General features: G+C 43.6%; 1 protein-coding gene across 2 annotated transcripts in view; it reads right to left on the bottom strand.

Moving 5' to 3' along the window:
- Positions 1–12,187: 12,187 nt before the first annotated feature.
- Positions 12,188–15,837, bottom strand: part of LOC122559258 (cadherin-related family member 3-like) — a 91,428-nt gene continuing 87,778 nt past the window's right edge. For both annotated transcript variants that reach the window (XM_087994406.1, XM_087994405.1), the window contains one exon: positions 12,188–12,745. In XM_087994406.1, coding sequence (XP_087850532.1) covers positions 12,591–12,745 — 155 coding nt within the window. In that variant the 3' untranslated portion in view covers positions 12,188–12,590. The remainder of the gene's footprint in view (positions 12,746–15,837) is intronic.

A 15,837-nucleotide genomic window follows, 5' to 3' on the forward strand; every position in this document is an offset into this window, starting at 1 on the left:
CAGATCCTGTGGTGGGCTGTACAGATTCTGTTGTATACTGTACAGGCTCTGTAGTATATGTACAGACCCTGTGGTGGGCTGCACAGATCCTGTGGTATACTGTACAGACCCAGTGGTACGCTGTACAGACCCTGTGGTATGCTGTACAGATCCTGTGGTACGCTGTACAGACCCTGTGGTATGCTGTACAGATCCTGTGGTATACTGTAAACACCCTGTGGTAAATTGTACAAACCCTGTGGTAACTTTGCAGATCCTGTGGTATGCTGTAGAGACCCTTTGGTACACTGTACAGTTCCTGTGGTATACTGTGCAGATCCTGCAGTATGCTGTACAGACCCTGTGGTATACTGTGTAGACCCTGTGACATACTGTACAGACCCTGTGTCAAAAAGTGTGGCTGGAAAAGCACAGCTGGTCAGGCAGCATCTGAGGAGCAGGAGAGACGACGTTTCTAGCATAAGCTCTTCATCAGAAATGTTGGATGGGGGTATCCAAGGTGGCTGAGAGATAAGTGGGACCGGGGTGGGGCTGTGGGGAAGATAGCTGGGAATGCAATAGGTTGATGAAGGTGGGGGGTGTTGGTGATAAAGTTTGTGAGAAGATTTGTAGCTCGGGTGCTCATTGTTGTGGTTCTGTTCGCCGAGCTGGGAATTTGTGTTGCAGACATTTCATCCCCTGTCTCGGTGACATCCTCAGTGCTTGGGAGCTTCCTGTGAAGCGCTTCTGAGACCTTTCCTCTGCCATTTATAGTGGTTTGAATCTGCCGCTTCCCGTTGTCAGTTCCAGCTGTCCGTTGCAGTGGTCGGTATATTGGGTCCAGGTCGATGTGCTTATTGATTGACTCTGTGGATGAGTGTCATGCCTTTAGGAATTCCCTGGCTGTACAGAGAACAGCCAGGGAATTCCTAAAGGCATGTCACTCATCCACAGAGTCAATCAATAAGCACATCGACCTGGACCCAATATACCGACCACTGCAACAGACAGCTAGAACTGACAACCGGAAGCGGCAGAGACAAACTACTATAAATGCTGGAGGAAATATCACAGAAGCGCTTCACAGGAGGCTCCCAAGCACTGAGGATGTCACCTAGACAGGGGATGAAACGTCTGCAACACAAATTCCCAGCTCGGCGAACAGAACCACAACGGTGTTGGTGATAGGTCAGAGTAGAGGGTGAAGTAGATAGGTGGGAAGGAAGACAGACAGTTGGACAGTTTAAGAGGGTGGTGCCAAGTTGGAGAATTGGATCTGGAATAAGTTAGGAGGGAGGGAAGATGAGGAAACTGGTGAAATCGACATTGATTCCGTGTGCTTGGAGGGTCCCAAGGCAGAAGATGAGGTGTTCTTCCTTCAGTCGTCAGGTGGCTAGGATTTGGTGGTGGAGGAGGCCCAGGATTTGTATGTCCTTGGCAGAGTGGGAGGGCGAGTTGAAGAGTTCAGCCACAGGATGGTGGGGTTATTTGGTTGCCCCAGTCGACCCATCGTCTCCGCCAGCTCCTACCCCAATGAACCTACCTCGGCATACCTTGACATCATCCTATCCCCCTTGGTCCAGGAACTCCCCACATACATTTGGGATACTGCTCACGCCTTCCACCTCCTCCATGACTTTTGGTTGCCAGGGCTCCAATGCCTCACCTTCACCATAGACATCCAGTCCCTGTACACATCCAACCGTCATGATGAAGACTTCCAAGCCCTCCATTTTCTCTTCCAGTACCCTTCCACCAACATTCTCATTCATTTGGCTGAATTGGTCTTCACTGTCAACAATTTCTCCTTCAAATCTTCCCACTTCCTTTAGAACAAAGAGGTAGCCATGGGGAAGTACATGGGCCCCAGCTATGCCTGCCTTTTTGTCGGGTATGTGGAACAGTCTATCTTCCGCAGCTACACTGGCACCATTCCCCACCTTTTCCTCTGCTACATCGATGACTGTATCAGTACTACCTCATTGAACAGCTCATCAACTTCACAAAAACCTTCCACCCTGACCTCAAGTGCCTCTGGACCATCTTGGACATCCCCCTCCCCTTCCTGGACCTCTCCACGTCTATTTCCAGTAACCGACTCAACACAGACATCTACTTCAAACCTACTGACTCCCACAGTTACCTGGACTACACCTCCTCCCACACCCACTCCTGTAAAAATGCTATTCCTTACTCTCAATTTCTCCACATCTGCCGCATCTTCTTCCAGGAAGACCAATTCAACTCCAGAACATCCCAGATGGCCTCCTACTTCAAGGACCTAATTTTTCCCTCCCATGTGGTCAACAATGCCCTCTAGTACATCTCTCCACTTCCTGTACCTCCGTCCTTGAACACCACCCCTCCAACCGCAACCAGGACAGAACACCCCTGGTCCTCACCTTACAGCCCACCAACCTCGGGATACAATGTATCATCCTCCATCACCTCTGCCACTTACAATCAGGCCCCAACACTAGAGATATATTTCCCTCCCCACCCCTATCTGCATTCCTCAGGGACTATTCCCTCGGCGAATCCCTCGTTAGGTCCATGGCCCCCACCAACCCACCCTCCACTCCCGGCACCATCCCTTGCCACCGTAAGAGGTGTAAAACCTGTGCTCACATCTCCCCGCTCACCTCCATCCAAGGCCCCAAAGGATCCTTCCACATCCGGCAGTTTCCATTGCTCTTGATGTGGTCTCCTCTATTTTGGGGAGACAGGATGGCAACTTGCGGAACATTTCAGAGAACATCTCCGGGACATATGCACCCAACAAACCCACAGCCCTGTGGCCGACCACTTGAACTCCTCCTCCCACTCCACCAAGGACATGCAAGTCCAGGGCCTCCTCCACCATCCAATTCAAGCCACCTAACAATTGGTGGAAGAATGCTTCATCTTCGACATGGGTCCCAGCTATGCCTGCCTCTTCGTCAGGTACGTGGAACAGTCCATCTTCTGCAATGTCAATTTCACCAGTTTCCTCATCACCCCTCCCCCAACTTATCCCAGATCCAACTCTCCAACTCAGCACCATCCTCTTGAACTGTTCTACCTGTCCATCTTTCTTCTCACATATCTGCTCCACCTTCCACTCCGATCTATCATCATTATCCCCAGCCTTAATTTACATATACATTCCAAGTTCCCTTCCCTCCAGCCTCACCTCCCACCTCTTTATCTCTCAACCCCCTTACCCCCTTTCACATTCCTGATTAAGACCTTATGCTCAAAATGTCAACTCTCCTGCTACTCAGATGCTGCCTGACCAGCTGTGTTTTTCTAGCACCACACTTTTTGACTGACCCCCAGCATCTGCAGTCCTCACTTTCCCCTGTACAGATCCTGTGGTGGGCTGTACAGATCCCGTGGTATACTGTACAGATCCCGTGGTATACTGTACAGATCCTGTTGTATACTGTACAGATCCTGTGTATACTGTACAGACCTGTAGTATAGTGAGCAGATCCTGTGTATACTGTATAGATCCTGTGGTATACTGTGCAGATTTATGGTATGTTGTACAGGCCCTGTGGTAGGCTGTTTAGTCACTTCAGACCTGCAACCTCAGAGTGGATCATAATCATCCCATGTTTTGAAGGACTGGCTCAGAAGATTTGCTTTGTATTTATAATAGTATTTATCTCAGTGACTCAAGTTTAAAGAGATGTGCTATATAATTATTGTCAAGAATTTAACAAACTAAATATAAAAAGAGCTGTGAAACCTGCTAAAACACAGCTTTTAAAAACTGAAGATCAATAACTATATGGCATCAGAGAATGCACTCCACAATAAAACCTGATAACTTACAGTTCAAGGTTTATATTACTGCAATTGTTCACAGATTTTTACATGTTTTCTCTCAAACTGTTTTTTCTATAGCCACATCCTAATGTTCAAAATAACGTTCAGGGGAACCAATGGCCGAGTGGTATTGTTGCTAGACTATTAATCCAGAACTAAATTAGAGTGGTGCTGGAAAAGCACAGCAGGTCAGGCAGCATCCGAAGAGCAGTAAAATCGACATTGCCCTTCAGCCAATGTTCTGAGGAGTTGGCAGATGGTGGAATTTGAATTCAATGAAAAGAAATCTGAAATTAAGGATCTACTGATGACAGTGAAACCATTGTCAGTTGTCAGAAAAACCCATCTGGTTCACTGATGTCCTTCAAGGAAGGAAATCTGCTATACTCACGTGGTCTGGCTTACATTTGACTCCAGATCCATAGTAATGTAGTTGCCCTCTGAAATGACCTAGCAAACCAGTTTTATCAATCTCTACAAAGCCGCAAAGACCTGGCATTGACCTGGACACCAGAAAAGACAGCAGCAGAAAAAGTCCTGTCAACCCTGCAAAGTCCTCCTTACCAGCATCTGGGAGCTAGTGCCAATAGTCTTCTCACAGACTAGTCAAGCAACAGTCTGACATAGTCATATTCATGGAATTATACCTTAAGACAATGTCCCAGCCACCACCATCACCATCTCTGGATATATCCTGGTCACCAGCAGGACAGACCCTGCAGTGGTGGCAGCACAGAGGGAGTTGCTCAGTGAGAATTCTCAACATCGACTCCGGACCGCACAAAGCCTTATGGCTTCAGGTTAAACTTGGGCAAAGAAATCTCCTGCTGATTCCCACGCGCTGTTCTCCCTTGGCTGATGAATCAGGGCTCCTCTACATTGAACAATACTTGCAGAAAGCAAGGATGCAAAATGTACTCTGCTTAGGGGATTTCAATGCCCACCACAAAGAGTGGCTTAGCAACAGCACTACCATTTGAGGTAGTTGGTGGTGAGGGAACCAACAAGATGGAAAAACATACTTGACCTCATGCCTACTAATCTGCTGGTTGCAGGTGCATCTGTCTATGATAGTATCGCTAAGAGTGGCCACCGCACAGTCCTCACATTGAAAATAATCTCCATTGTGTTGTGTGGCACTATCACCATGTTAAATAGGACAGACTTTGACAACATCTGACAATGTGGGACTGGGCATCCATAAGGTGCTTTTGATCATCAACAGCAGCACAACTGTATTTCAGCACAATCTGTAACCTCATGGCCTGGCATATCCTCCAGTCAACAATTAACATCAAGCCAAGGGATCGACCCTACTTCAATGGAGGGCATGCCAGGAGCAGCAGCAGGTATACCTGAAGATGAGGTGTCAACCTGGTGAAGCCACCAAACAGGGCTACTCGCATGCCAAACAGCATGAACAGCAAGTGATAGACAGAGATAAGTAATCCCACAACAATGGATCAGATCTAAGCTCTGCAGTCCTGCCATATCCAGTCATGAATGGTGGTGGACAATTAACTACTCAATAGAGGAGGAGGCTACACAAATATCTCCATCCTCAATGATGGAAGAGTCTTGCATTTCAGTGCAAAAGAAAAGGCTGAAGATTTCACAGCAATCTTCAGGCAGAAATGCCTAGTGGATGATCTATCTCGGACTCCTCCGCTGATCCCCAGCATTACAGATGCAAGTCTTTAGTCAATTCGATTCACTCTATATGATATCAAGAAATTGTTGGAGACACTCGATACTGAAAAGGCTACGGACCCTGACAACATTATGGCACTAGTACTGAAGACTTGTGCTCCAGAACATGCCACTCCCCTAGCCAAGTTGTTCCAATACAGTTAAACACTGGTATCTGCCCAGCAATGCAGAAAGTTGCCCACCTATGTCCTGGACTTAAAAAGCAGGACAAATCCAAGCCAGCCAATTACCACTCCATCAGTCTATGTTATGAAGGTATAGGTGTGTACTGTACCTTTAAGAGAGTTGAATAGCTAGCAAGGACTGACAAAGCACAGAGTCCTGAACAAAGTAAGAATGTAACACTTGGTTGTAACAAATAGCTGCAGCTGAGCTTCCATGAAACAAAAACAAATTCAAATTCAGCCAATCTGTTTAAATTATGCCCCAAGATACCAAAATCCAATCAAATTTGAATTTAGTATTGTGATAATATTAAAAACAATGAAACATTTCGATGCTTTGGGGTATAAAACCAGACATTTTGAATAGTTGGGGGAAGAACTGCCAAGGATATCCACTCATATCGACTGCTAGCTGAAGAGCCCTCTGAGAGGTACCTGCCTATAAGAAATTTCTGTAGCAGAATATGGAAACCGATCTAGAGAAAATCTACAAATGAAAATCTACAAAGGAGAATTGACAAAGCTAACTGGATTTTGAAATGTGATAATTTTGGTTTGTAAATCCAAATCAGGACATTTTATCAGAACAGTATTGTAGAGTGGGAGGTAAAAGATAGGTTTAAGGGAAAGAAGCTGCAACTAGTTGTTGTTTTGATAGTCTCTGTTGGACTTAAAGAATAAAGTTGTTAAGTTTTACTTTAATCAGTGGCCTCTAGGATAGTTCTTTGCCTCTTGAATTTTAACAGATTACAGCACGAGCTGAGCTTCTCTGTGTGTCAGGTTTAAATTAGCAGAGGAGTTTACCCCATGTCGTAACAGGCTCATATCGATCATCATTAAAATGATGGAAGGTGTCATAAACAGTGCTCTCAAGTAGCACCTGCTTAGCAATAACCTGATCTCAGCTCCTGACCTCATTACAGTCTTGGTCCAAATATGGACAAAAGAGCTGAATTCCAGAGGTGAAGTGAGAGTGACAGCCATTGACATCAAGGCTGCATTTGACCAGATGTGGCATCAGGGAGCTCTAGCAAAACTGGAATCAATGGGTTTCAGGGACAAACTCTGTAGTGATTGGAGTCATATCTGACACATATGAGGATGATTATGGTTGTTAGAGGTCAGTCATCTCAGCTCAAGGACATCTCTGCAGGAGGTCCTCAGTGTGGCATTGTAGGCCCTACCACCTTCAGATGCTTCATCACCTTCCTTCTATCATAAGATCAGAAGTGGGGATGTTCGCTGATGATTGCACTATGTTAAGCACCATTCACATCTCCTCAGACACTGAAGCAGTCCATGTTCAAATGCAGCAAGATCTGGACAATATCCAAGCTTAGGCTGACAAGCAGCAAGTAACATTCACACCATACAAATGCCAGGCTATGACTATCGCCAAAAGGAGACAATCCAACCACTGCCCTTCACGTTCAATGGTGCTACCATCACTGAGTCTCCCACTCTCAACATTCTGGTAGTTGCTATTGACCAAAAATTCAACTGGACTCGCCTCATAAAAACAGTGGCTAAAAAAGCAGGTCAGAGGCAAGGAATACTGTGGCAAGTAATGTACCTCCAGAATCCCAAAGCCTGTCAACATGGCACAAGTAGAAAGTGTGATGGAATACTCTTCTCTTGCCTGGATGAGTGCAGCTCCAACAACCCTCAAGAATCTTGACACCATCCAGGACAAAGCAACCCACTTGATTGGCTTTGCATCCACATATATCCACTCCCTCCACCATCAATGCTCAGTAGCAGCATTGTGTACTATGTACATGATACACCACGGAAATTCACCAAAGGTACTCAGATAGCACCTTCCAAATCCATTACCACTTCAATCTAGAAGGACAAATACAACAGATATATGGGAACACCACCATCTTCAAATTCCCCTCCAAGCCACTCACCATCCTGACTTGGAAATATATCATGGTCCTTCACTGTCGCTGGGTCACGATCCTAGAACTCACCCTGTAATGGCATTGTGGGCCTATCTACAGCACATGGACTGCAGTGGTTCAAGAAGGCAGCTCATCACCACCTTCTGAAGGCCAACTACAGACGGGCAACAAATGCTGGCCCAGACAGCGATGCCCACATCCCATAACTGAATAAATAAAAATGCAAATATTTGTGATAAATGAGAATGGTTCTATCTTTCTACATCCTTGTGGGGATGCCAAAGATGACAAATTCCTTAATATTTTTTCACATATTGCAAATTACAGAAGCACATCATTTGTATCTAAGATAAGCAAGTGCTATAAAAGTTGCAGTAAATCAGTGAAGGTAGATGACAGGTCCTTTTGCAGCATGTGACAGAGCTGCCTTATTGCTCACTTAGTGAAATGTACCCTTCTTAAGTTCTTGTGAACAAATCCTCACATGACTGTCCTCAATATTCCCTCGAATTGGCCGAATGTTCCACAAGGATTGACATCAGTCCTTATCCAACTCTCATTTGCTCCAAACTATGCTGATCTTCCTCCAATGGCGATGCTATTACCAACTTCTGAGAAGTCGTCATGGTAGATAGAGTTAGTTGAAGGAGAGCAGGCTGGTGGGAGTGACGAAGCTGCAAAGCTGTACATTTGTTGGTGTTTTCACATTATAAACAGAAAGTGCAGGCAGCATGGGCAGAATGGTAGTTTGTGCATCTGTAAGTTGCAGCAATGAGTACTTCTAAGCCCAACATTCATAGACAGTGATCGCCCTGCTATCAAGGCATCATTTGATTGAGTCTGATATCAAGAAGTCCAGAACAAATTGAAGTCAATGAGAATCAGGAGGAAAGTCTGCATGGTTGGAGTCATACTTAGTATAAAGGAAGATGGCAGTCAGTAATCTACCCCATGACGCAAATGTAATTTCTGTGTTTATTATTCTCAGCTGAGACAGCTAGATTGCAGAATTAGTCCAGTGCCATGTTTTTGTTTGTTCCTCAAACTATTTAATCAAAACCTATAGGACAGAAAGTCACCTTGGAACAAAGGATTCTAATTGAGATTTTGGAGAAGACTTGTAGCTCAGGTTGTAAATTTGCTCGGTGAGCTGGTAGATTTGTTCTCAGATGTTTTGTCACCATGTTAGATAACATTATCAGTGAGCCTCTGGTGGAGCGTTGATGTTCTGCGCCATTGGGTTTTATCTGTCTCGGTTTGTTGTGGTAGATGATATTTCCAATTGTTTTTTAGATTACTTACAGTGTGGAAACAGGCCCTTCGGCCCACCAAGTCCACACTGACCCACCGAAGAGCAACCGACCTAGACCCATTCCTCTACACCCAACACTATGGACAATTTATCATGGCCAATTCACCCAACCTGCACATTTTTGGACTGTGGGAGGAAACCGAAGCACCCGGAGGAAACCCATGCAGACACTGGGAGAATGTGCAAACTCCACACAGACAGTTGCCTGAGGCGGGAATTGAACCCAGCTCTCTGGCACTGTGAGGCAGCACTGCTAACCACTGTGCCACCCTGCCGCCCAAATTCTGTTTCAGAGAGGTCGGTAAATGGGGTCCAAATCCATATGTTTGTTAATGGAGTTCTGGTTTGAATGCCAAGGACATTACGAATTCCTGTGCATGCCGTTGTTTAGCCTGTCCCAGGATGGATGCATTGTCCCGGTTGAACTAGAATCCCTCTTCATTTGTGCAGATACTAGTTGGTCATTTTTTTGGTGGCTGATTGGTGCTCATGTATCCCTGTGGCTAGCTTCCTGCCCATTTGTCTAATGTAATGTTTGTTACAGTCCTTGCAGGATATTTTGTATATGATGTCCATTCTGCTGGTTGTTCGTATGGGGTTCTTTAAGTTCATCAGGAGCTGTGTCAGTGTGGTGGTAGGTTTGTGGGTTACCATGATGCCTAAGGGCTGGAGTAGTCTGGTCACCATCTCCAAAATGTCTTTAATATATGGCAGGGTGGCTAGAGTCTCTGGGCATGTTGTGTCTTCTGGTTTAGGTCTGTTGTGCATGAATTGGTGGACTGCGTTTATCGGGTACCTGTTGTTCCTGAATAAGTTGTACAGGTGTTTTTCCTTGGCTTCTTGTTGTTCCTGGGTGCTGCAGTGTGTTGTGGCTCATTTAAATAATGTCCTGATGCAGCTCCATTTGTGAGTGTTGGGATGCTTGCTCCTGTAGTTGAGTATCTGGTCTGTGTGTGGCTTTCCTGTAGATGCTGGTCTGCAGCTCTCCATTGGCTTTTCATTCTACTGTGACATCTCAGAAGGGTAGTCTGCTGTTGCTCTCTTCGTCTTTGGTGAACTTTATGCCGGTAAGGATGTTGCTTATGTGTTTGTGAGTTTATTCTAATTGGTTGTGTTTCGTGCTGACAAAGATGTCATCCACTTAGCAGACCCAAAGCTTAGGCTGGATCACGGGAAGGGCTGTTCGTTCCAACCTCTATATAACTGCTTCTGCTAAGAGTCCTGATATTGATGATCTCACAGGTGCTCCATTGATTTGTTTGTAGGTCTTGTCATTGAAGGTGAAGTGGGTTGTGAGGCACTAGTTTGAGGATACTGGCCATGCTAATGGAGTTGGTGCTGTCAGGCATTTGTGTCCTTGGTTCATCTAGCAGTGAGGCCAGTGTTTCTTTGGCAAGGGTGATGTTTATTTATGTGAATAGGGCCGTCACTTCAGATGAAACCATGACCTCATCATCCTCTACCTTGGTGTCTTTGATGATGTTAACAAATTCCTGGGTGGAATGGGTTGAATTTCTACTAGGTGTTTCAGTTTACGTTGTAGTTCCTTTGTTATTCTGTATGTCAGTGTACTGGGAAGTGAAACTATGGGTCTGACAGGTGCCCCTTGTTTATATACCTTCAGCAATCTATACAAACAGGGTGTGTTGGATCCTTCAGGTTTCATTCTTTGGAGGTCTGTCTTGTTAATTTCACTTGTCTTGTGCAGTTTCCTCAGAGTGGCTGTAATGCAGTTTTCTAACTGTGGAGTCAGGTCCATCGTCACCTCTTGGTAGGTATTGGTATCTGTGAGTAGTGTATTTGCTTTTTCAATGTATTGTGTTCTGTTCGGAATGATGGTCATGCGTCGTTTGTCTGCTGATAGGCTTACAATATTTCTATCTTTTCTGAGTCCTTCCAGAACTTTCCTTTACAGTGTGTTGAGGGTGTTCCCTTCTTTCTTTCTCCTTAGTGTTGGTGCTATTGTCTGTCTGATGACCTGCTGGATTTCTCCTGTATGTCTGTTGCCTTTCAGGGTGGATTCCAGTGATGCTAGGGAGTCCTTTTTGTCTGCATCCTTGTGGTTGATGTTCAACCTTCGTATGAGGACAGCTTTGTCCGTGTATATGAGTGGTCAGTCAGACAGGTTCTTTATCCAAGTCTCTGAATTGTACAGATTATTGCTGTGTGTAAGCTTGGCCAGTTATTCTTTTAGTGCAAGTCTTTTCTTTGCAACAGACTCCCCTTCCTAGATGTCACAGTAGAACAGAAAGCCAATGGAGAGCTGCAGACCAGCGTCCACAGGAAAGCCACACACAGATACTCAACTACAGGAGCAAGCATCCCAACACCCATAAACAGAGCTGCATCGGGACATTATTTAAATGAGCTATGACACACTGCAGCACCTAGGAGCTACAACAAGCTGAGGAAAAACACCTGTACAACGTATTCAGGAACAATGGGCACCCGGTAAGCACAGTCCACCTATTCCTGCACAACAGACCTAAACAAGAAGTCACAGCACACCCAGAGACTCTAGCCACACTACCAAACATCAAAGACATCTCAGAGATGACAACCAGACTACTCCAGCCCCTAGACATCATGGTAGCCCACAAACCTACCATCACACTGAAACTGCTTCTGATAAATTTATAGGACCCCATACCAACAACCAGTAGAATGAATGTTATATACAAAGTAGCCGCAGGGACTGCAACACAACTTACATTGGACAAATGGGCAGGAAGCTAGACACCAGGAGACATGACCACCAATTAACCACCAAAAGACATGACCAACTATCACTAGTACCATACAGACAGACGAAGAGGGACATCAGTTCAACCGGGACAATACATCCATCCTAGGACAGGCTAAACTAAGGCACGCAAGGGAATTCCTCTAGGCCTGACATTCAAACCAGACTTCCATCAACAAACACATCAATTTGAACCCCATTTACCAATCTCTCAGAAACAGAATTGGAAATATCACCTACCACAACAAACCAAGACAGACAAAAACACAACAGGACAGAACATCAACACTTCACCAGAGTCTCACTGATGATGTTACCTAGCATGGTGACAAAACATCTGAGAACAAATCTAATAGCTCTGTGAACGAACTTACAACCTGAGTTCAATTAAATTGATTTTTTGGGATATGAAATATTGAGTTCCAAAGGCGCCGATCCAAAGAACACATTTAAGTAAAATTTCTACCACAATCTTTGGTAAAAAGGAAAGGAATTTGAATGGTTAATAGTGGATCCAACAAAGCACAAGTTTTATAAATGACTCATACTGTAATTGAGTTTAATCGAGGCAATTAAATTGTTTTTATTATTTATTCATTAAACTTTCATTATTTTCCTCCTTAAAAACATTTTAAATATTAACTTTGTGATTAATTCAAAGCGGTCTTTTACATTCCCATGAAATTCTAATGTGTTTAGTGTATTATCATAAAGCATTTTGTGGATTGAAGATTAAAGTTTTATGCACTCTATGCATTCATTGGCTATAGATCACAGATAAATCTAATGATAATCACATTTCAAAATCCATTTTTCCTCTAATTAAAAATATATCATTGAACAAAATGTAATATGTACTTCTAATTCCAATTATACATTGTTCAACAGAATTGTGCAGATTGTACAATTGAACAAATATTGACTAACTAAAAAGGTACACATCTATTTAAAATGTTCCTTTCTTATTTCTTGAAATCATTCAGTTTTTTTGGTGACTGAGGTTTCGTAGGCTCAGCTTTTTCTGTCACTATGTTCATGTTTGCCTCCTGTAACTCATTTGCTTCCTTCCACTTCCTTGCTCCTGTTTTACTGTTGTATTCATACCACCTCCCTGTAACTGAATTAAACACATTGATTATTTGCACTGGAGACATCATTACTTAGGTATTAAAGCACGGATAGAATAAAATCTGAATTAATACTCAGTAGTTCTGTGAACTGCCGATTAAAAATAAGTAAAACCTCAAAATTTGCAGTCCACTGAAGATGCATTTGAGCTAGTTCATTAATCCCAGAAGGAATTTACAATTGGTCTTGCTGGGTGAAATGGCTTTAATTTTTAAAATTAATTTGAATTTGATCCCTACACATTTTTTTCTGAAGTGAAATGAATGGAGGTGAGATGGGTGATGAATCATGGGAGCAGTTACTCTTTAATTAGTGATTTGTTTTTGCTGCATTGGAAAGTAGCTGTAAAAAGATAGCAAAAACTATCCCCTTCTTGATGCTAATTTGAATATTTTGTTGGAAGAGGTATGGTTGAGGATGGTAATCATATTTGAAGCTGACCTTTCAGTCAAATAAAATATTATAAATGATAGGAAGCAGCTGTAAATAAAATTGTCAGACATTAAGATCACTGTGATAATATTACCTACATTTGACACCTCACATTAAGCCTATCTCCACAATTTGTAAGCCACAAGCACCTAGCTGGAAACAAGGTCTAACATTAACCATGGAACATGAGAGGAAATAGCAGAAACACCAGTATCTTTGACATATGCATATTCCAATGCATAATACTTAATGTTGAAGGTTCAAACGTCAGACATAATTGACACTGCTGTATCCAATTAAAATAAAATTTAAAACTGCATTTTTATTGCAGCCCTTAACGTCCTTAGGACATCCCAAAGTTCTTCACTCATAAGGCATACTTAGAAAGTGTAGTCTTTCTAAGTGTGGTCTTTCAAAGAGTACTTAGAAAGATTTTGGTTATTATTCACCCATTCATCAGATAGGAACATTACAGAAAAGACCAGCTTTTATTACCCATACGCAATTAACTTTGAGAAAGTGACGCTTGTCTTTAATAATTTAATTGGTCTATTTGTGTTTATGTAAGTCTGTTCAATAATCTGTGTATACAGTACTCATTTGTTGAAGCCTACAGATGGATCTAGAGTGTGAAGTAACTGACACTCTCAGAAAGCTCTAGAAATGGGCCTGGATTCTGGGTTGAGACCATGTGCAAGATTATCTGCTTCATGAGCTGATGAGAATAATGGCTAGCATGATGAACTAATCAGCAAAAAATTCTCACAGTCGAGACAAACTTGAGGAATTAGTTCCTCTCGCCTTGCATGCCCCCTCATTAGAGAGGGAGGAATTAATTAATCAGGGAGGTATTATGAATTCAAGAGGAATTCAAGGGGGAATTGGATGATTATTTGAATAAAAACAAGCATGCAAGGAAAAGAGAAAAAGCAGGAGATTGGCATTGGGTAGTGATGTCCATTCAACCAGTTGGTGCAGGCACAATGGGCTGAATAGCTATCTTCTACACCATGACACATTCTATGATTTGCTTGCCATTAGGTGATGAGAAGTCAACCTGTATTCATTTGCATCGCATTAATTACTCAAGTTGCTAGAATTGACATTTGGCAATTAATTTCTACCCAATAGCGATACTCAATGCTTTAGAAAATTGACTGCACGAAGCAGGTGTTTGATTTGATTTGATTTTCAGCCTCCAGTCCAGGCAAGTTCTTTGCTTTGGCTGCCTCTAGCTAAACATTGTCCAAGCTCATTACCTTCACATTTGCCATAAGCTCCACTCTACAACTACAGTAAGTATGTTGAAGGGAACCAAGACACAATGTGGCCCTGGTCCATCACAGAACCTGCCGGAAAACAGCAATGCACCGATTTTTGCTTCAAAATGGCAGCTTAGTGCAAAGAATCAGGCAACAGAATGTGTCTGAGAGTTCACCAAGTGAGAGGGCAAGGCAATAGCTTGTGGCAGGAAAAAACAGTGAAGCATCAATGTGAAACAGAGGGTACGTGTTACTGCTTCAATGCCAAGGTGGTGCAAGTGCCTGCAGCAAATGTGATAAACACAGTGTATATATATATATATATATATGAAGGACATGGTACTGTGTAAATGCGTAAGGAGAGGCATGCTTAGTCAGGTGAGGGGAATCCTGTCAATCAGGAAATACCACCAGCTGGTTCTGGGGCTGGACCATTTCTAATCTGGGAGTTGGCCATGGTCAATCAAATGGTGGGTCCAGTTCAAGTCTAGGCATCAGTGCCATTTCAAAACAGGGGCAGGGCAGTGGTCAGTCCCGAAACTCATTCAAAATCATTCCTGGCCTTGCTTATCTGGTATGAGGGGCATCTTGTAAATTCAGTTTGGGGATCAACCATAATCAGTCTGGGATGTCCTGCAACGTGTGCTGAGGATGGATCATAGTTATTATGCGAGTGTGTTATACATTAACTGACAATTTATAGGGTTTGTTTATAGTGCACTGAGGCTACGGAAAGTTCATGTGTAGACTGACCTGGTGTAATGACTGCTTGAGGAAATGGTACTGTCATTGGAAGCAACTGAATGTAGTTGGATGGAATCGAGCAGAATAAAGGAGAGGAATGGATGGCTTATCATATGGGGAGTGTTTGAGGACTCTGGGTCTGTATTCGATAGAGTTTAGAAGGATGAGGGGGCATCTGACTGAAGCTTACAGATTGCTGAGAGACCTGGATAGAGTGGATGTGGAAAAGATTTTTCCCCACTAGCAGGTATGTCCTGTACACAAAAAGCAGGACAAATCTAACCCAGCCAATTACCAGCCAATCAGTCTACTCTCCATCATCAGTAAAGTGATGGAAGAGAGCCCGGGTGTCCTTGGAGAAGGAGCACGCGGTGTCCACCAACACCCTGGAGTTGTTCAGGGAGAGATGGGCGCCGCAAGGAGTGGAGTGCATTATTTCCCCCTCCAACTCTATTTTGATTTAATCCCTACCCTCCCCTTCACTGTTTGATCATACAACGTTGCCCTTTTGTGAAGGGCACTGCTTGTCACTGGCCACTTGGGTGTTTTCCTATCTTCCTGGTGGTGTAAATTGAATAAAGATTCATGCACCTTGTGTCTCCCACTGTGTCTCACACCTGCACAAAAAGAAAAAAAGAGAAAA

This window comes from Chiloscyllium plagiosum, unplaced genomic scaffold (genome assembly GCF_037043375.1).
Source record: "Chiloscyllium plagiosum isolate Xiang-an unplaced genomic scaffold, Cpla_swu_hap1 HiC_scaffold_14, whole genome shotgun sequence".
In the NCBI taxonomy this organism is placed as follows: domain Eukaryota; kingdom Metazoa; phylum Chordata; class Chondrichthyes; order Orectolobiformes; family Hemiscylliidae; genus Chiloscyllium; species Chiloscyllium plagiosum.